Genomic DNA, 22,165 nt, shown 5'->3' with positions numbered 1-22,165 from the left:
CCATTTAGCAGTTTGGTTGTCTGCATGTTGGGGGATAGTTGGTGTTCATGCCTGTCCTAATGTATCAGTATATGGCCATTGTCTGTGATTTCGTTTATATTTCCCTTTCTGTGATTGTAACCATTAATTTTAGGAGTATAATTAAATACAACATACATTTCTAGCAATACACCACACAAACATATAGTAATATTTATGACACTTACCATCAACATCTCCCAGAATTATATACTTCTGAACGATATGGTAATGCTCTTTATTTTCTTCTAACACTCTCTGGGGAAAAAAAATTGTTTGATTTTCTTACATTGCAATTAAGACAAATTTAATGCTTAACACAATAGATGGAGCATGCGTTAAATTACATGCACAGGTGTAATGTTATGGGTGCTGAAAATACTAGCAAGTACTGAAACCCCACAAACCCCATATTTAAAATAATTTATAGCAACCCATCTGCTATCATGCTATTCAGCACTAGAAAAAACAACATTTGATAAATGCAAAGCTCCCAACGTTTTGTGTTATTTGTCACTAATTCTGGTATGCTTTAGGGTAGCAATCCAAATAAAACTGATGCACTGTGATGAAATTGTCTCCTAGATATAAAATAAGGATTCATATACAGAAATCACAGTGGTATAGAAATCTATATATAAATTTTTCGAAACCCTTCACAGATATAGATAAAAATTAATAACGTTTATTGAGTTATTTAAAAGAACGTGGGTTTACACTGACACGAACACGCACACAAATAGGAGACAAAAACAAGAAAGAAACCAAAGAATAAGACCCTGGTTTAAGGTAAACTGGGAGATTCAGCTCTTTGATGATGGAGAGGTAAGTATATTTATCCCTTTATGGTGTACGAATGGATAACCTTACGGGATTAATATGGACATAGTTTGTTGAGGGGTAGGTGATATTCAATATATCAGATCTGGATATATCGTTCGTACTAGGATATCCTCAAACCAAGTGTGTATATGTCCTTATTGAGAAAGAGATATCAATCTAGACCTCTATTTGTATATTGGATCCCCAGTGGTGCCACATTAATTTGAAGGTTGTTTTTAGCTAGGATCTGGTCATGGTGCACTATGATAGTATTGTTGACCAGATTCCACAAAAAACATACTCTTACAATGCCAAAATTGGCTTTGGCGTACGGTAGAAGTAGGTCTACCGATTATGCGTTCGCCAAAAGGTGATATAGTGGCGTAAAAAGTAGACTTATGCTCGGAGATAGACTCAAAAGCCAAGATTGGTTTTTGCGTTTGGCAGGTGTAGGTCTACCAGTTAGTCGTTCGCAAAAAAGTAATATATTGGCGTTTAAGGAGAAGACTTATGCTTGAAGATGGGCTCGACGCGTTTCCCTACCCAATTTTTTGGATAGTTCCTCAGGAGCAAAAGGTACGTATACCATCAATACAACTTTAGTCCTTTTCCTGTGGACCATTCAAAACCAGGGTTGGTGAAAGAAAAAATTTTCTCGACAATCAATTGATTATCCGATGAATAATATCACCGGTTTCTTGTTAGAAAAATGCCACAACATATGTAGTATGCATTTCCACTAATACTCTTCTGTCTAGGTGTGCCCCTCAGATATCCACATTGGCTGTTAGGCCAGTCGATTATTGGTCACAACCGTCGGTTCAATAAGTCGATATGTGGAATAGACTAGAGCCAGGTAACCATTGGTATATATCAGTGGCTCAGCAGGAAATCATCCTATTCTGAGTTAACACCGATATACCCTTGGTTTCCTATATGTCTGAATGCTCAGTCTTATTGAGAGGTTGCATAAGCAGGGTCCCCACAGGTTAGTGAATGACTCCTGTTTTATCGGTGATACGGCTGTCTATCAGTTTCTATATAGCCAGAGTACCATACGATAATACTACTGCAATGTTCAGAAAGCCGGAGGCAAAAAGAACCCAATTGGTAATTACAGGGTTAATGCTTAGCAGAGCCGTTGTAGTTGTAATTACAAGCTCAGCAAAGCAATTGCAGAAAAAGCAGGGTCCCCACAGGTTAGTGAATGACTCCTGTTTTATCGGTGATACGGCTATCTATTAGTTTCTATATAGCCAGTGTACCATACGATAATACTACTGCAATGTTCAGAAAGCCGGAGGCAGAAAGAACCCAATTGGTAATTACAGGGTTAATGCTTAGCAGAGCCGTTGTAGTTGTAATTACAAGCTCAGCAAAGCAATTGCAGAAAAAGCCTAGACAGGAGGACAGCACTACCCCTAGAAATTAGCCCCATCCACAGTCAGATGGGACCTGGGTAAGTGGTCCAAATAGGGAGAGCAAAAGATAGTGCCTGCGGCTCTGATGGTGAGCGGCCGGCTATGAGGTGGTGAAGCTAATGTCAGGGGTTTTAAAGGGATCACTCCTCCTCTAGAGAGGAGGAGGAAGGACTGGGTAGCCTATCAAAGCCTTAAGGGGGCGGTCTCATCCGCACATTATTTATTACTCAATCCATGTGTATGTCCAAGGTAGTTATGTCATGATTTTCAGCACTGTAATTCAGGCAGAGTTATTAGGCGACCGAAACCGCAGAATCGCTGCAGTCGATCGCCCCTGCTGCCTCCCGATCGCTCTCCACACTGGCGGTGTTGTTACTTCCGCGTTCCACCTTGGAACGCTCAGCATGGTGCGTGGATGACGTCATCACGCTAATAGGACGCCCTCTGGTGTGGCGCGGTGACGTCTGTGGCGTGCCGCGTCACTATGGGGGTGGTCGGAGCGGGACGTGCGAGGCGACAGCGCTCCATATCGGAACGCCCCGTACGTTATGCAATTACGTCAGCACGTCAGGTGGACGCCAGATCGGCAGTGCCGCAGCTACGCCGCTGATGCGTTCCAGGCCGGAACGCATCACGTGATGCGCCAGCTACGTGAGCACCGCTGATCTCAAGCATTTGGAGAGCGTTATTGCCGACAAGCTGTCCCATATAATGGGCGGAGCAAGCTGGTCCAGGTAACATAGCGCTATAACTTGTAGTAAATTATAGAGAGTATATATATAGAGGTAGAGTTACTGATGGTAATCATAGTGGGAAATTAAGGCTATGAGTACAGGATTCCCTGGTATTGTTGCTACGTTTACAGACATAAACCCCTTTTTTTACATCATAGTATAATAATTTTAGCATTAGCTTGGTCAGATGTAAATCCAGTTAAATTACATTGATGCCTATTTGATATGTCAGAGACTATGTTTATAGGTGCCTAATAATTAAATATATATGGACAATGCCGTAGGGTAATACCTAGCTATGTCAATTTGAAGGTCCAATAAGTAATCATATTTTGAGGAATTAGGTAGTCAAAGCTTATAGAAAACAGTTGAAGTTCAGAATTGCGTTGAGACCGTCCGGTTTAACTGTGTTTAATCTAAAGATCCAACTGGCTTCCTTTTGCAGGAGTTTTTTATCAATATCTCCGCGTCTTGCATTGGTTCGTAAAAGTTCAATGCCTTGAAATTTTAGATCTTTTACTTCCCCATTATGAACATCGCGAAAATGATCTGCGAGTGGGGTCGATTCACCGCGGCAAATATTACCCACGTGCCCCAGGATGCGTCGCCGGAATTCTTGGATGGTCTTTCCGACGTAGTTCCTGGGGCACGGGCAAGACGCCATATAGATGATGTTACGTGTTCTACAATTTATGAAATCACGGTTTTGATAAATCTTGCCTGTACTTGCACTTATGAATGTGTTAGTCTTGGAAATAAATTTGCAAGCTACACAGTTATGGCAGGGAAAGGTCCCGGATGGTTTCTGTCTAGTAAGCCAGTTTTCTTTAGGTTCCGTTGTTAGATGACTCTTCACTAAATGATCCCGGATGTTGTGTCCTCTCCGGAATGTGATCATCGGATCAGATGGCAAAGTTTCTGTAAGGTCCGGATCGTTTTTGATTATACTCCAATAATGTTGGAGTATTTGTCGCACCTTATATGTGTCAGTATCAAAGGTTCCAATTATCCTTGGAATCGGGGTCTCTTCTCTTGTTTTATGAACAAGCAGATCCTGTCTTGATTGTTTTTTTGCGTGTTTATATGCACTCTCAATGATATTACATGGATAGTCCCTGTCCAGAAATCTTTGTCTTAGACCATTGCTTTTCTGTTCAAACTCGTGGTCGTCAGAACAGTTCCGTCTAACCCTCAAGAACTGTCCCTTCGGGATACCGCGTTTAAGGGCGAATGGGTGGTGACTATCCCATTTTAGGAGGCTATTCGTCGCTGTTGTCTTACGATGAAGTGTGGAGGAGATGGTACCATCCTCTCTTTTAGATATCCATAAATCTAGAAAGGCTACTGATTTCAAGTTAATCTCTGCTGTTAGTTTCAGATTTAAGTCATTAATGTTAAGTGTGTTTATGAAACTTTGAAGAGATATTTCGGTGCCTGCCCATAGAATCAAGATATCGTCTATAAAGCGTAGCCATAATACAATTTTGTCCGACCACTCGTTGTTGGTATAGACGAACTTTTCCTCCCACCAGCCCAGGTAGAGATTGGCGTACGATGGGGCACATGATGTCCCCATCGCCGTCCCCCTGGACTGGTGGAAGTACTTCGTATCGAAAAGAAAGTAATTGTGGGTTAGCACAAAAGACAAGAATTCCAGGACATGGTGACTGTGTTGCGAGAATTGGAGGCCCCTTTGTTCAAGGAAAAATTGCGTCGCTTGGATACCTCCTGTGTGAGGGATGGAACTATAAAGAGATTCCACGTCAAGTGTCACAAGAAGAGTATCTGGGTCAACAGTGATTCCCTCCAGCATTTTGAGAACATCTGTAGTGTCTTGTACATGGGACCTTAGTGAAGTGACGAACGGTCTCAAGATTTTATCTATATAGACACTTAAGTTTTGTGTAAGATTGTTCACTCCGGAGACTATAGGTCTTCCACGGAGAGGGTTGAGTCCCTTATGTATTTTAGGAAGGGCATAGAAAGTCGCAATGGTCGGATGTTCTAGATAGATAAAGTCACACTCTTGTTGAGTAATGCATTTAGCTTCAAGAGCCTTTTGTAAGAGATTTCTGAGTTCCAGCTGATAGCGTAAAGTGGGATCAGAGGGTAGTATCTTATAAGTGGATGTATCTTTTAGTATTTGATGACACATCGTTACATAATTTTCCCTGTTCATAATTACTACATTGCCTCCCTTATCGGCTGATTTTATAACCAGGTTGGTATTGGTTTTTAATTTTTGTAATGCCGCACTTTCCTTTTGAGTTAAATTTGATTGTGTTTTACGGGGTTTAATTAACTTGAGATCTTCTGTTACTAATCTTTCAAAAATGTCCAATTCTGGACAGGAGAAAGATGGAGGATTTTTTGTACTGGATGGCTTCAAATCAGTAAATGGTCCAACTCCCATCGGTCTCATATTTTCATCCTCAAGTTGCTGCAGGAGATCCAGTGCTGGAAGATCAGTTGATTCCAGTCCCAGTTCCCTTGCGCGTTCACGGTTCTTTGTCATAAAGAATTTGCGCCATCTTAATTTACGCGTGAAGAGGGAGATGTCCTTCGCCCACACGAACGCATCGAATTTGGTCGTGGGGACGAAGGACAGCCCCCTCTCCAGCACTTGTTGCTCTTCACCCGATAGAGTGTAATCAGACAGGTTAATTATTTGTAATCTATCTGTAGATTTAGGCTTCGAGTATGTGGGGGTCCTGTCTGGGTTTGCGCCCGAGTAGCCCCTCACATATGCACACATATTTGGATTCAAAATTCTCTTCTTCCTCGTAGGAAGTATTGTGTGATGGGCTGTTCTAAAAAACTTTCAGCTTGTGTTCTTCTACCGCGACCCCGTTGTTGTGGAGGATTACGTGGCCGTCTGGGAGGTTTAGGAGTTCTTCTCGGTCTATTTCTTTCACTATCAGAGTGGTCGACTTCAGAGGAGCTGGCGTCTGTCTCGGAACGTGTGTCTCTCTCCAAATAGACTTTGTTGGTTTTAAAGTCTTGGAGATCCCGATTAAATTGGATATGTTTACGTTCCTTTATTTGAGACGTCAGTTTCTCTATATTTATCTGTAAAATCTTTTCCTTTGCTGCAAAGTCTGCGTCAGAGGCAAAGGTTTTAGCTTTCTCTAATAGATCATTTAGTTTTTTCTGATTGTCAGTTAGTGTTTGTTTCTCCTCCTCAAGTAAAAGTTTGATCAGTTGGAGAGAAAAAGATGTGGACTCATTTTCCCATTTTTTAATGAAGTCCGGATTTTTTATTCTCCTGGGCGGAATAATAGGGTTTCTCAGGCCCCTCGGGACTATTTTGTGTTCATCATATCTCTGCAGACCTTGAACTTCCCACCAATTTCGCGTAAATTCGCGGTATTGTGTGGTTAGTTCTTTAAAACATGTGTCCAAAGAATAGCTTTGTGATTGATAGCCTAATTCCCCTTCTGAAAACACGTGAACGCGCAAGGGAACTGGGACTGGAATCAACTGATCTTCCAGCACTGGATCTCCTGCAGCAACTTGAGGATGAAAATATGAGACCGATGGGAGTTGGACCATTTACTGATTTGAAGCCATCCAGTACAAAAAATCCTCCATCTTTCTCCTGTCCAGAATTGGACATTTTTGAAAGATTAGTAACAGAAGATCTCAAGTTAATTAAACCCCGTAAAACACAATCAAATTTAACTCAAAAGGAAAGTGCGGCATTACAAAAATTAAAAACCAATACCAACCTGGTTATAAAATCAGCCGATAAGGGAGGCAATGTAGTAATTATGAACAGGGAAAATTATGTAACGATGTGTCATCAAATACTAAAAGATACATCCACTTATAAGATACTACCCTCTGATCCCACTTTACGCTATCAGCTGGAACTCAGAAATCTCTTACAAAAGGCTCTTGAAGCTAAATGCATTACTCAACAAGAGTGTGACTTTATCTATCTAGAACATCCGACCATTGCGACTTTCTATGCCCTTCCTAAAATACATAAGGGACTCAACCCTCTCCGTGGAAGACCTATAGTCTCCGGAGTGAACAATCTTACACAAAACTTAAGTGTCTATATAGATAAAATCTTGAGACCGTTCGTCACTTCACTAAGGTCCCATGTACAAGACACTACAGATGTTCTCAAAATGCTGGAGGGAATCACTGTTGACCCAGATACTCTTCTTGTGACACTTGACGTGGAATCTCTTTATAGTTCCATCCCTCACACAGGAGGTATCCAAGCGACGCAATTTTTCCTTGAACAAAGGGGCCTCCAATTCTCGCAACACAGTCACCATGTCCTGGAATTCTTGTCTTTTGTGCTAACCCACAATTACTTTCTTTTCGATACGAAGTACTTCCACCAGTCCAGGGGGACGGCGATGGGGACATCATGTGCCCCATCGTACGCCAATCTCTACCTGGGCTGGTGGGAGGAAAAGTTCGTCTATACCAACAACGAGTGGTCGGACAAAATTGTATTATGGCTACGCTTTATAGACGATATCTTGATTCTATGGGCAGGCACCGAAATATCTCTTCAAAGTTTCATAAACACACTTAACATTAATGACTTAAATCTGAAACTAACAGCAGAGATTAACTTGAAATCAGTAGCCTTTCTAGATTTATGGATATCTAAAAGAGAGGATGGTACCATCTCCTCCACACTTCATCGTAAGACAACAGCGACGAATAGCCTCCTAAAATGGGATAGTCACCACCCATTCGCCCTTAAACGCGGTATCCCGAAGGGACAGTTCTTGAGGGTTAGACGGAACTGTTCTGACGACCACGAGTTTGAACAGAAAAGCAATGGTCTAAGACAAAGATTTCTGGACAGGGACTATCCATGTAATATCATTGAGAGTGCATATAAACACGCAAAAAAACAATCAAGACAGGATCTGCTTGTTCATAAAACAAGAGAAGAGACCCCGATTCCAAGGATAATTGGAACCTTTGATACTGACACATATAAGGTGCGACAAATACTCCAACATTATTGGAGTATAATCAAAAACGATCCGGACCTTACAGAAACTTTGCCATCTGATCCGATGATCACATTCCGGAGAGGACACAACATCCGGGATCATTTAGTGAAGAGTCATCTAACAACGGAACCTAAAGAAAACTGGCTTACTAGACAGAAACCATCCGGGACCTTTCCCTGCCATAACTGTGTAGCTTGCAAATTTATTTCCAAGACTAACACATTCATAAGTGCAAGTACAGGCAAGATTTATCAAAACCGTGATTTCATAAATTGTAGAACACGTAACATCATCTATATGGCGTCTTGCCCGTGCCCCAGGAACTACGTCGGAAAGACCATCCAAGAATTCCGGCGACGCATCCTGGGGCACGTGGGTAATATTTGCCGCGGTGAATCGACCCCACTCGCAGATCATTTTCGCGATGTTCATAATGGGGAAGTAAAAGATCTAAAATTTCAAGGCATTGAACTTTTACGAACCAATGCAAGACGCGGAGATATTGATAAAAAACTCCTGCAAAAGGAAGCCAGTTGGATCTTTAGATTAAACACAGTTAAACCGGACGGTCTCAACGCAATTCTGAACTTCAACTGTTTTCTATAAGCTTTGACTACCTAATTCCTCAAAATATGATTACTTATTGGACCTTCAAATTGACATAGCTAGGTATTACCCTACGGCATTGTCCATATATATTTAATTATTAGGCACCTATAAACATAGTCTCTGACATATCAAATAGGCATCAATGTAATTTAACTGGATTTACATCTGACCAAGCTAATGCTAAAATTATTATACTATGATGTAAAAAAAGGGGTTTATGTCTGTAAACGTAGCAACAATACCAGGGAATCCTGTACTCATAGCCTTAATTTCCCACTATGATTACCATCAGTAACTCTACCTCTATATATATACTCTCTATAATTTACTACAAGTTATAGCGCTATGTTACCTGGACCAGCTTGCTCCGCCCATTATATGGGACAGCTTGTCGGCAATAACGCTCTCCAAATGCTTGAGATCAGCGGTGCTCACGTAGCTGGCGCATCACGTGATGCGTTCCGGCCTGGAACGCATCAGCGGCGTAGCTGCGGCACTGCCGATCTGGCGTCCACCTGACGTGCTGACGTAATTGCATAACGTACGGGGCGTTCCGATATGGAGCGCTGTCGCCTCGCACGTCCCGCTCCGACCACCCCCATAGTGACGCGGCACGCCACAGACGTCACCGCGCCACACCAGAGGGCGTCCTATTAGCGTGATGACGTCATCCACGCACCATGCTGAGCGTTCCAAGGTGGAACGCGGAAGTAACAACACCGCCAGTGTGGAGAGCGATCGGGAGGCAGCAGGGGCGATCGACTGCAGCGATTCTGCGGTTTCGGTCGCCTAATAACTCTGCCTGAATTACAGTGCTGAAAATCATGACATAACTACCTTGGACATACACATGGATTGAGTAATAAATAATGTGCGGATGAGACCGCCCCCTTAAGGCTTTGATAGGCTACCCAGTCCTTCCTCCTCCTCTCTAGAGGAGGAGTGATCCCTTTAAAACCCCTGACATTAGCTTCACCACCTCATAGCCGGCCGCTCACCATCAGAGCCGCAGGCACTATCTTTTGCTCTCCCTATTTGGACCACTTACCCAGGTCCCATCTGACTGTGGATGGGGCTAATTTCTAGGGGTAGTGCTGTCCTCCTGTCTAGGCTTTTTCTGCAATTGCTTTGCTGAGCTTGTAATTACAACTACAACGGCTCTGCTAAGCATTAACCCTGTAATTACCAATTGGGTTCTTTCTGCCTCCGGCTTTCTGAACATTGCAGTAGTATTATCGTATGGTACACTGGCTATATAGAAACTAATAGATAGCCGTATCACCGATAAAACAGGAGTCATTCACTAACCTGTGGGGACCCTGCTTTTTCTGCAATTGCTTTGCTGAGCTTGTAATTACAACTACAACGGCTCTGCTAAGCATTAACCCTGTAATTACCAATTGGGTTCTTTTTGCCTCCGGCTTTCTGAACATTGCAGTAGTATTATCGTATGGTACTCTGGCTATATAGAAACTGATAGACAGCCGTATCACCGATAAAACAGGAGTCATTCACTAACCTGTGGGGACCCTGCTTATGCAACCTCTCAATAAGACTGAGCATTCAGACATATAGGAAACCAAGGGTATATCGGTGTTAACTCAGAATAGGATGATTTCCTGCTGAGCCACTGATATATACCAATGGTTACCTGGCTCTAGTCTATTCCACATATCGACTTATTGAACCGACGGTTGTGACCAATAATCGACTGGCCTAACAGCCAATGTGGATATCTGAGGGGCACACCTAGACAGAAGAGTATTAGTGGAAATGCATACTACATATGTTGTGGCATTTTTCTAACAAGAAACCGGTGATATTATTCATCGGATAATCAATTGATTGTCGAGAAAATTTTTTCTTTCACCAACCCTGGTTTTGAATGGTCCACAGGAAAAGGACTAAAGTTGTATTGATGGTATACGTACCTTTTGCTCCTGAGGAACTATCCAAAAAATTGGGTAGGGAAACGCGTCGAGCCCATCTTCAAGCATAAGTCTTCTCCTTAAACGCCAATATATTACTTTTTTGCGAACGACTAACTGGTAGACCTACACCTGCCAAACGCAAAAACCAATCTTGGCTTTTGAGTCTATCTCCGAGCATAAGTCTACTTTTTACGCCACTATATCACCTTTTGGCGAACGCATAATCGGTAGACCTACTTCTACCGTACGCCAAAGCCAATTTTGGCATTGTAAGAGTATGTTTTTTGTGGAATCTGGTCAACAATACTATCATAGTGCACCATGACCAGATCCTAGCTAAAAACAACCTTCAAATTAATGTGGCACCACTGGGGATCCAATATACAAATAGAGGTCTAGATTGATATCTCTTTCTCAATAAGGACATATACACACTTGGTTTGAGGATATCCTAGTACGAACGATATATCCAGATCTGATATATTGAATATCACCTACCCCTCAACAAACTATGTCCATATTAATCCCGTAAGGTTATCCATTCGTACACCATAAAGGGATAAATATACTTACCTCTCCATCATCAAAGAGCTGAATCTCCCAGTTTACCTTAAACCAGGGTCTTATTCTTTGGTTTCTTTCTTGTTTTTGTCTCCTATTTGTGTGCGTGTTCGTGTCAGTGTAAACCCACGTTCTTTTAAATAACTCAATAAACGTTATTAATTTTTATCTATATCTGTGAAAGGATTCATATACAGCACTAAGTTAAAGTGAGGATCAGCCATACTGGATTTCAATATGTCTGATCTTCTGCAGGAGTGACGCCACAGTCAGATGTTTAACAATGGTTTATTCTCCTCTCCCCATTGAGATAAGCATGCATGCTCAGCTAAGCCAACCGTGCACTATTACGGTGAAGTATGAAAGTTGTCGGCCGAAAGCTATTGCATGTGTACTGTACCACTAGAAAACAGCCCCTAGTCACCCAAATGACTTACCTTCTTATCAGTGGCTTGTAGCTCCTCAAAAACCCTCTCTAATGTCCAGCTAGAAAACAAAAGTGACATTACGACAATGAAGACCATAAGCATACAGTTTGGCCTGGCAGTTCTAGCCATAAAATTCTTCTTACTTTGCTTCCCAGTATTCTCTGGGCAATTCATCTTCTTCTGTAGACGATATAAAAGATGCTCGGATCTCTTGCTCAACCAGGCTGTCCACCATTACTCGAAAATGTGCCCAAACTGTGTCTTCCCAAGTTTCACAAACCGGAAGCAGCTGCATGTCAAAATAAAATGATCTTGTGTAAATCCAAGAGGGTTTAGGAACAGCCTGTACATTATATACAAGTTATGGGGATTGCCTGAGCTTCCAACACAGAAGCAGTAAATCATGGGAGCTTTGCCTATGAAATGAATAAACCATAATACCCATAGTTAGAAGCCTCCAGTCACTTTAAAACACATCTCACTCCGCTGATCATACTACAGGGTAAACTGTATGAACACCATTAACAGCAGCAGAACTGCCATGTTGACGAGTCAGGCCCATCTACAGAAGAGAAGCTGCAGCCACATCCTATCGGGCCCCTCCAACTGGAATACCCGAGCTCCACCAATGGTCAAGAAACCAACTTTTAAGCTGCTCCCACAAGCAGGAAGCCAGACTTGTGACATTTGTGAAGTGTGCCACTAAGTCCGGGACTGGACACATACTACTGATGGCTGGACTGCTGTCCCACCAGTCTACATACTTCGATCTCGGTCTGCTTCTGGTTCCCCACTGTGGCATGCTGCATGTAGAAGACACAGTGTGAAGAGGACTATCCAACTAGAATCTTCAGCCCGTATGTTTCATGTAAGATATTCCTTCCTGGGAACCTACTGGTTGACCACCACAGCCGAACATCAGTGCTGGGGGTTAGGCATCTATCATTCAGCCCATTATACTCCTATAACAGTCAGATTGTTCACCATCAATAGCGGCCTGTTTTGAAGCAATGACTGTGACCTTGTGCCTGGGACTTCCTCCACTCACCAATTCTCCTGTGCTGCAGGGAGATTTCCTCCTGGGGTATATTCATCATAGACACGATATCAACCCTCTTCCCAATACGAATTGCTCCAGGGCTAATATACAGCCTGTATATTCAGCTGCCTACTGTGGTAAAAATATGGCCTGAACTCATTTGGGAGTAGCCACACACCAGACCTACACACACTAGTGAGCCCACTCCTTGTGATCACTTGCCTTTCACTCAATGACAGAAGAATGCCCTTTTAACACATTATAAATAGGTCTCCCCCATAGGTCATCTATCCCAGAATCGTAGAGAGCTCCATAAACTGCTCAATGGAAACAGCTTACTACACACCAGTTCTGTAATGGGTCCACTTGAATCATCTCTGGCCAACAAAGTATACCTGCGATTTCCCAGTTATTGCAAAACACGCCACACCCAGACTCTCCCTATATGTACCTGTGAAGTAGTCCACCCTTAATTTGCAAGACAGACCAGTGACATTATACTGCCTATGGTCTTCTATAACAAGCTATATAGAAGCATGCACCTTCAAATTATATATAACCGTACATCTAATATAGGGGAGAAACGAGTTCAAAACAACCATTTACTAAAGTGGCGTTGGGAAACCATCTAAACAGAACTGGACATAAATGAAACTATTGTACGATTACCATTAGCTGTAGCACTAAATAGTGAGCATATGCACAGTAAGCAGTACAAACATGAAAATCCTACCTGCTTTAGGTTTCCGCTCAGTGTGGCATAAATTGCCCTTTCATATCTATTGAACAGCTCCTGAGACACAAAACAGACATACAAGTGTGTGAAGATGAACACATACGGTACTTTCAATGTTATCTAGAATATTTATGGCCTGTTCAGACAGGATAATCCAGATTAGATTTTTCTGCCTCAAATCCATAGATAAATCAGCGGCTAAGCAGGAAATTTGCACTTTGGTGCACTGCAGATCCGGCTCTTTTCACTGTGTAAATCCACGTGCAAATTTACCAACATGGATTCAGCACAGAATCCATGCCAAAGAGTGATGGACAATCTGCATGCAGGAAATAAAGTGACATGTGCGGGAAGACATCTGCGCCATATAGACTAGGACATGGATTCCCAATAAAATTAGTGAGAATTTTGTAACACTTCAATATTTGGCTAATTTTGAATACTTTGAGGAGTGTAGTTTTTACTTGTACGGCATTCATGGTACAGCAAAATGACGTTATCTTTATTCTGTAGGTCCGTACAAGTACAGCAATACCAAATGTAAAGAGTTTATTTCTTTATATAGTAATACTTTAAAAATAAAATGCCTTTAAAAAAAAAATAGTTTGTTTAAATATTTTGACCCCCATAACTTTATTTTTCTGCCAATAGGGCTGTATAGGGTTTTTTTTTTTTTGCAGGAAGATCTGTAGTTTGCATTGGTACCATTTTGCTGAACCTAACACTGATAGATTTTTATTCAAAATTTTTTGGGTGGACTGAATGACCAGATTAATGCAATTCTGCTATTGTATATTTTTTCTTCCAACCGCAAATAAGGAAGATGGAAAATTACCTCTGCAGCGCCACCTATTGGATGGCAGAATTCCTGCATAATCAATCTGACTTTTTAAGGAAATGCTGCCATAAACTGGTGGCGCAGCAGAGGTTTTTTCCCCATCTTGCCTATTTGCATAAATTACCAAGAGGACCTTGCATAGGCCTTATAAGTCTCCGCACCCACCTTCTATGTGTCCCCACAACCCTTTTGGGGTGACTATAGAAAAATTGTTGCCGAACTTACAATCTACTTAAAAACTAAATGGACATTTAAAAATGATGCCAACATAAAGCCAGCAGATGTTAAATTGTATTAGCCATTTTGTGGTGTATGGCCATCTGTCTTACAGGTGTAACATTTAAAATTCTGAAAAATGCTAATTATTCCAAATTTCCTTTTAAAGTTTTAAACAAAAAACACATTGACCAAAATTTACCACTGAAAAAGTACAATATATCATGAAAAACCTCTTACGTCATCAGCCATACGCCAGCAACACGCTTTCCACACACAGCGATATGGATTGCCTTCCACTTGTTGCAATTCTCCACCTACAGGAAAAAAGCACAAAAAAAAAAACATGCCAACAAAGCTGCAATTAACAACAAGTTAAGCTTTAAGCAGAAAAAGTATGTTGATATTTCTATCCCTTCCAACCTTCATCTACATGCTTAGGACTGATCATGCAGTCCCATGCAATATTACAGAGTGCACAGTACATTGTATCCCTGCAGCACGTGAAAGAGTGAATCAGAAAGCCGATGGGAAAGTAAATGCCACTACTAGAAGAATTTGAGAGCCAATAGTAATACTACCTTTAGTTATGTTGGGGTCATGATAAAGCTTCCATCCCTCTAATGTTGCTGCTCGCCAGGCTTGACCACATCTTTTACACAATCGCTGTGCCTGGCGAGAGAATAAAGATATTAATGTTGATTGTTCCTTTAAAGTAGCAATAGTAAACAAGCACAAATTTAGACAAACTGCAAATTGGCATAGCTCCTGGTTAGAATGACACCTGGTTAGCAATGTACACCAGATAGATGCAGATTGGCAATTCATACATAGTGTTTATTGGATACTTTGTGTGTGGCCACATTCAGTCAGCGGCATGTAATAATCTTTATTTGTATAGCGCCAACATATTCCGCAGCGCTTACAAGGACAGGGGGAATACAAAAAGACAAAAGTACAAAAATTACAGAACCATGGTTACATAGTAATCAGTTGATGAAAACAGTAGGGGTGAGGGTCCTGCTCCAACGAGCTTACATACTACAAGTAATGGGGTGATACAGAAGGTAAAGGGGCTGGAGATGTGCACTGTATGGCGAGGTGGAGAGTGAGGGGTGATATACACATAGACAATGGTCTGACATTTAGCCGTGTGACGGCTGAATCGGTGTGACTGCAGGGGCAGTCGATGATGGCTAGCAGGGATTGCAGTCAGTAGGACAGGGAGCATGTTATTAGGCGGTGTACAGAGGAGTTTGTTTAGGGAATGCGGTATGCCTCCCTGAAGAGGTGTGTTTTTAGAGCACGCCTAAAGTTCTGCGAGTCCTGGATTGCCCGGGTAGCCTTTGGTAGTGCGTTCCAGAGGGCCGATGCTGCTCTGGAGAAGTCTTGGAGGCAGAAATGAGAAGTTCGAATCAGAGGGGCGCAGTCTAGTTTCATTAGCAGAGCGGAGAGCCTGGGCTGGGTGATGGATTGAGATGACGCAGGCAAAATAGGGTGGTGCTGCGCTGTGGAGGGCTTGGTGGATGAAGGTAGCGAGTTTAAATTGCATTCTGTATTTAACGGGCAGCCAGGTACCTGCAGTCAGAACGCTGGAGCTGAGCGGCGGCCGCTTGTTTAAGAAAATCAAGGTAGCAGGACCTTCAGCTCTTGAGCCAATCAGAAGCTAGGGATGTGACAGGGGGCATTCCTCATCCAAGCCCTGTCAAAAGGGCCTCATCCAAGCCCTGTCATTAAGGCTCTGATCTGGCTTATCATATGAGTAAACCTGAGATGGGAAATTAATATGAACTTCTACTGACCTGGTTGGAACTCATGTTCCTCATAAGTCCATTGGGGGTAGTTTTAATTTGAATCTCAACCACTGAGTGCGAATACACCCCAAGGGCGCCTTGCCACTAGCGTTTTTTAAACGCTGCAATATTGATGCGTTTTTTTCATGCGATTGTCAATGGGACTTTCTAATGTTAAAAACGCATCAGACAAAAATCGCATCGCACCAACTTGTGATGCGTTTTTAACATTAGAAAGTCCCATTGACAAGTGCGTCAAAAAAACAAAACAAAACGCAGCGGTATCGTGTAAAAAAATAAAATAAAAAAACGCGCAAGAAAAACAGAAGTGGGTGTTCACCCTTAGGGCTTAGTCACACGGGCGTTTATTGCCGCGATTTGCGCATGCGCATGCGTCCGGCGACTTTTTAAAACCATTGCTTTGCAATGGTATCGGACACATGAGCGCTTTTTATGCGCTCGTCCGATAAATTAGAGAACAGAAATCGCAGATCGCACCTATCTGCGATCCCTGTTCTCTTCTCTATATGCGCTCAACGGGGCCGGCGGCAGCAGCGCCGACCCCATTGAGAACATACAGAAGACAAATCATTCTTCTCTGCCACAGCTGTAACAGCTGTGGCAGAGAAGAACAATGTTTGCCCATTAAATTCAATGGAGCGGCAATACAGCCGCCTCCATTGAAAGCAATGGGCTGCCGGCGTGCGCGGGATGAATTGTCGGGAAGGGGTTAAATATATAACCCCTTACCTGCAATGCATCCTTAAATGTGAAAAAAAAAAAAAGGATGTACTCACCAGCTCCCGGCAGCTGGAGATCCCAGCGGTCGGCCTGCAGTGGGTGTGAAGGAGGTGTGACTCAGGCTTGCCCCTGATTGGCTCAGCCTGAGCCAATCAGAGGCTGATCTCAGTCACACCCATTCATGAATTCATGAATGGGTGTGACTGAGACTTGCTTCTGATTGGCTCAGCGCTGAGCCAATCAGGGGCAAGCCTGAGTCACACCTCCTTCACACCCACTGCAGGCCGACCGCCGGGATCTCCAGCTGCCGGGAGCAGGTGAGTACATCCTTTTTTTTTATTTTTTCACATTTAAGGATGCATTGCAGGTAAGGGGTTATATATTTAACCCCTTCCCGACAATTCATCCCACACTCGCCCGCAGCGCTTGCATTCAATGGAGCCGCTGTATTGCCGGCTCCATTGAATGCAATGCGCTGGACAGCTCCGGCCCGTTTCTAATGAAACGCGGCCAGGAGCAGATTTTCGGGCCGATTTTTGGGCGCCGGTCACGCGATTTGCGCATGCGCATCCGTCATGCGATGCGCAAATCGCGTGAAAAAACGCCCGTGTGACTAAGGCCTTATGCAGTTTACTTCTCCAATGTTACCACTCATTTTCACAAGCATTCTCTATTTGCAATTCATATACCTTCACCATGTAGCGAATGTTTTCTTTTTGGCCGGGTTTTTCCAATGTGTTAACCATATGTTTCAAACCTCGCCCACCGGCAGCAGCTAATGTCCACATGATCTTGCTGGTATTATTGTGTGGTCATTAGCTGCTGTGGGTGGAGTTACTGTAGCATGGAAACCCGGCCTCATCCATTCACCAAAGAAAAAAATGCAAAGGGAACATAATATTCTATTGAATGCAAGCATTTTAAATTATTTTATGACCATATATCCACTAATATTTTAAGGTGAAAAAGAAAAAATATATAAGTAAATAAAAACATTTGTCTTAATTTAGTTTGTAAAAAAACAGAGGAGGAAGTTAGTACATTATTTAACCCCTTAGTGACACGGTCCCTTATTTTCTCCCCCCCCCCCCCTTTTCTTCTTTTCCTCCCCCGTTTAAAAAATCATAACTCCTTTATTTATCCATCGACGTCGCTGTATGAGGGCTTGTTTTTTGCAGGAGGAGTTGTATTTGTCAATGGTGCTATTTAATGTACCATATAATGTACTGAAAAACTTTTACAAAATTCTAAGTGGAGTAAAATGAAAAAAAAAAAAGACATTCTGCCATCTTTCTGTGCGTCTTGTTACTACGGCGCACAAACTGCAACGAAAATGACATGATAACTTTATTCTATGTGTCAGTACGATTGCTACAATACCAAATTTCTATAGTTTTTTTTTGCTGTAGTACTTGTATTTTTTTTCAAAGGCATTTTATTTCTTAAAATTATTTTCTGCTGCATGTTCTGCACGTAATAACTTATTTTTCTGTTGACTAACTTGAGCAAGGGCTCATTTTTCTGTAGTTTACGTTAGTACTAAGTCAGAATACATACGAGTTTTTGACCGCTTTTTATTGCTTTTTTTTGGTAGACAGTGTGACTGAAAAAGTGCATTTGTGGCTTTTTTTTTTTTTTCAGACTACGTTCACCGTGCGGGGTAAATAATACACTACTTTGATAATCGGATTTTTATGGACGCGGCAATACCAATTATGTATTTTTCTTTTAGGATTTAGATTTTTTTAATTATAGATCTGGCAAAAAGAGGGTGATTTAAACTTTTATTTATTTATTTTTTTTAACTGAAAAAGTTGCCAAAAAAAATAAAAATTTCAATATGGTATTGGCATAATCGTACCGGCCTGTAGATTTGCTTTAATAAGAGGATTTTTTACTCACCGTAAAATCTTTCTCGTCTCGTCATTGGGGGACACAGCAAAGACCGTGGGATATAGCTTCTGCCACTAGGAGGCGACACTAAGCACAAAAAAGTTAGCTCCGCCCTCTGGCTATATCCCTCCTACCGACAGCAGGCTAATCAGTTTGTCATGCCAGCAGTTGGAATAGCCATGCAGGAACAGAGAGACAACAATAGTTAGTCATATGACACGTTAACAAAAAATTTCACTGTAATGAAAAACACGCAGCACCATGTGCGACTTACAGAATCCCGAGTCCGACCAGGACCACCACTGTGTCATATAAAGAAAGAGGGGTGGGTGCTGTGTCCCCCAATGACGAGACGAGAAAGAGATTTTACGGTGAGTAAAAAAATCCTCTTTTCTCGCTCGTGTCATTGGGGTACACAGCAAAGACCGTGGGACGTCCCACAGCTGTCCCCAAGGGTGGGTACAAATAAATCATAAGCGCATGCGGTCAGTTTACAGCCGTCTGTAAAACCTTTCGACCCAGCGAAGCGTCGGCTGACGCGAACGTATGTATTTGATAAAATTTAGAAAAAAGATAGCACCGGTCGCAACACCACCTTATCCTGGTGAAAAAAACGTAAAGGGTGGTTTTGCCGACAGCGCCGCAATCTCCGAAACCCTACGAAGGGAGGTAACCGCCACCAGGAAAGCGACCTTCCAGGACAGCAAGCGCCACAGTACTTCCGCTAATGGTTCCCCTGAGAGAGTAGATCCCTTCGTAGGGGTAATCGCCAGGGCGCGTCTGCTAACATGTCCATGAGCTCAGAGTTCCGCGTTCTTCGCGGCCAATCTGGGCTATGAGAATCATTGGTAGCCCTTCCTTCCTGATCCTCCTGAGCATCCGAGGAAAGAAAGGAATTGGTGCACCCCCAGCCCGTCATGCTGGCGACTGTAGCCAGCACCTACCACTGCAGGGGCAGGAACGACCTGCCCTGCTGGATGCGTGGCGAGTCCAACCACCACTGGAGTGACAGCTGAACTCCTGGTGGAAACCTTATCTTCCCCTCGAGGGATCACGCTAACCTGTCCCACCTTGAGAGTATCGCCCACTGCAAGGGGCGGGAGTGGAACAGGGCAGAAGGAATTGCCTCGGAAGACGATACCATCAGCTTCTTTAGGTCCAGAACCAGACGGACGGAGCCGTCCTTTTTTTTTTGGGGGGGGGGTTCTGGACCGAAAGAAGCGGTCATGCGGTTGTGAGTGGAACTCCATCGCATAGCCCCTGGACACGACCACCTGTACCCAGGTGTCTGTGACCTGAGACGACCAGGCCTGGCTGAATTGGAGACGCCATCCCCCTCACCTTGTCCGAAACAGGTGGGGGCAGTCCCTCATGCGGGGGGCTTGCCTTCGGTACCCTTTGTGGGCAGGGGCCCCCGCCAAGAGGAGCTTGGTTTAAAGGAAGGAACCTTCCTTTGTTCCCGCTCCTGTGGACCCTCTCTCTCCACCCTATGAGGACTCATCCGGCGATAGGAACGGAAACGTCTGTGCTGCGGAGATGACCGCTTTGGACGGTTCTGTGGCAAAAGTGAGCTCTTTCCACCTGTAGCCTCTGAGATGAGCTCGTCTAGCTTGGCGCTGAAAAGACGAGATCCTACAAAGGGCATACTGATTAACGACCCCTTGGAGGAAGCATCCGCTTCCCACGATTTTAACCATAGGGTCCGGCGAGTCGCCACCGATGCCGCGGAGGCTCGGGCCGCCAGCCTGGCTGTATCCATAGAGGCCTCACAGAGAAACATGCCTGCTTGTTCAATCTGGCGTGTAATGCCTACCAGATCCTCGGTTGACGCCCCTTCGAGGATTCCTTCCCGTCACCGCTTTGCCCAGTCAGTAACAGCCTTACTGACCCAGGACGAGGCAAACACAGGCCTAAAAGCTGACCCTGCCGCCTCAAAAACGGTCTTTGCCAAGGCCTCGACTCCTCGATCCTTGGGATCGCTGAGGGAGGAGGACTCTGCCGTGGGTAGCACGGTATGCTTAGCCAGGCGCGAAATGGGTGGATCCACTAGCGGTGGGACCGACCACTTCTCCACTAAGTCCTGTGGGAAGGGATATTTCCCGTCCAAGCAACCCATCTTGGAAAGACGCTTATTCGGTGCCTTCCACTCCTTAGATAGGACCTTGTCAAAGTCCTCATGAGGAGGAAAGGTTTTTGGAGAGCGTCTAGGCTGCCTGAAAGAAAACGATATCCCAGATGCCTGTGGTTCCTGTTCAGTGAGCTGAAAAGTGTCACGCACCGCAACCACTAAGCTCTCCACCATTGCCGAAAATTTTGGGACCTGATCCTCCTCCACGACAGAGCCTGAGGAGGATTCAGACCATTCCTCGTCCGAACCATCTTCTGCCAACAGGCGCCGTGACCTAGTACCAGAAGAGCGCAAAAGTGACGAGGAGGATGGTGACCGGGAGGGCCGCCGGGAGTCCGAAGGCCTGACCCGTTTTCGTCTACGGCCGCGCTCCTCACGCGGACTGGAGGCGTTCTGCGCTAATCTTTCCAAAATTGCGCCAGATGCCCGAGAGAGGTCAGACACCGCCAGTGACAAGGAGCGGGCCCACTCCGGCTCGGCCACAGCTGGGGGCTGAATGGGGGGGATGGGTGCCCTGCACAGCCGCCTGTTTCGCAGGGGGACAATCTCTACAAAAGGGCTCAGCCTGTCCGCATGCGAACTTTAGGTTACAGCGCGAGCAAGCAAAGTGCGTTACTCTTGCTGTCCCTGGTCCAGCCTCCAGGGCTCTGGGGTCGGACATGGTGCTGGGATTTCACCGGGCAAAGAAAACTGCGAGCTATCCTCTGCTATGCCAACCGCCGGCAGGAGGGATACGCAGCGAAAGAGGGGAGCTAGCCGCCAGGCAGAGCTTACCCAGGTCCTTGCTGAGGTCCGAAGAGGTCCGGGGAGCCGCTGGGTCGGGAGACTGCAGGTGCTGAAGGGCTTTCTTTCCTGGAGCTTGAGCTGTACAGCGTATAAGCTGAGCAGAAAAGGGCAGCAAGGAGTGGAGCAGCAGGGCGGTTTTTAAGCCCTGGCACGCTGTCCCCAATAGGCTGCTTCTGTGATGTCATCCCCCTTCACCTGTGCTGAGGAAGGAAGGGGGAGGGGGCAGGGCGGCGTGCATTGCCGACGAGGCCACGCCCCCTGCACGGAGTCATTGAGGGGGCGTGGCCACACCCATCCACGAAGGTATTGCCGCGAAGCCACGCCCCTTGTGTCCCGTGGGGGCGTGGCCACACGACGAGGCCACGCCCCCTCCGATTCTGCCGTTGCCGCGCCCGGGGCTGCAGTGCAGCCCTCTCCATTGAGCCCCCTCATCGCAGGAACTCCTGCAGGGAGCCAGAAGGCCAAGGCATACTGAAAGCTGTT

At 44.3% G+C, this 22,165-nt stretch overlaps 1 protein-coding gene across 1 annotated transcript in view; it reads right to left on the bottom strand.

Moving 5' to 3' along the window:
- Positions 1-22,165, bottom strand: part of NUP107 (nucleoporin 107) — a 75,205-nt gene that overhangs the window by 31,369 nt on the left and 21,671 nt on the right. The window contains exons 13-18 of the mRNA XM_066591610.1: positions 14,923-15,013; positions 14,582-14,658; positions 13,285-13,344; positions 11,656-11,801; positions 11,522-11,570; positions 207-276 (exon numbers count right to left, since the gene is read on the bottom strand). Of these exons, the coding sequence (XP_066447707.1) occupies positions 207-276; positions 11,522-11,570; positions 11,656-11,801; positions 13,285-13,344; positions 14,582-14,658; positions 14,923-15,013 (493 nt within the window). The remainder of the gene's footprint in view (positions 1-206; positions 277-11,521; positions 11,571-11,655; positions 11,802-13,284; positions 13,345-14,581; positions 14,659-14,922; positions 15,014-22,165) is intronic.

This window comes from Eleutherodactylus coqui, chromosome 2 (assembly GCF_035609145.1).
Source record: "Eleutherodactylus coqui strain aEleCoq1 chromosome 2, aEleCoq1.hap1, whole genome shotgun sequence".
NCBI classification, from domain to species: Eukaryota; Metazoa; Chordata; class Amphibia; order Anura; family Eleutherodactylidae; genus Eleutherodactylus; species Eleutherodactylus coqui.
The sequence above is the reverse complement of the archived record's forward strand: the minus strand, read 5'-3'. Positions and strand labels throughout refer to the sequence as shown.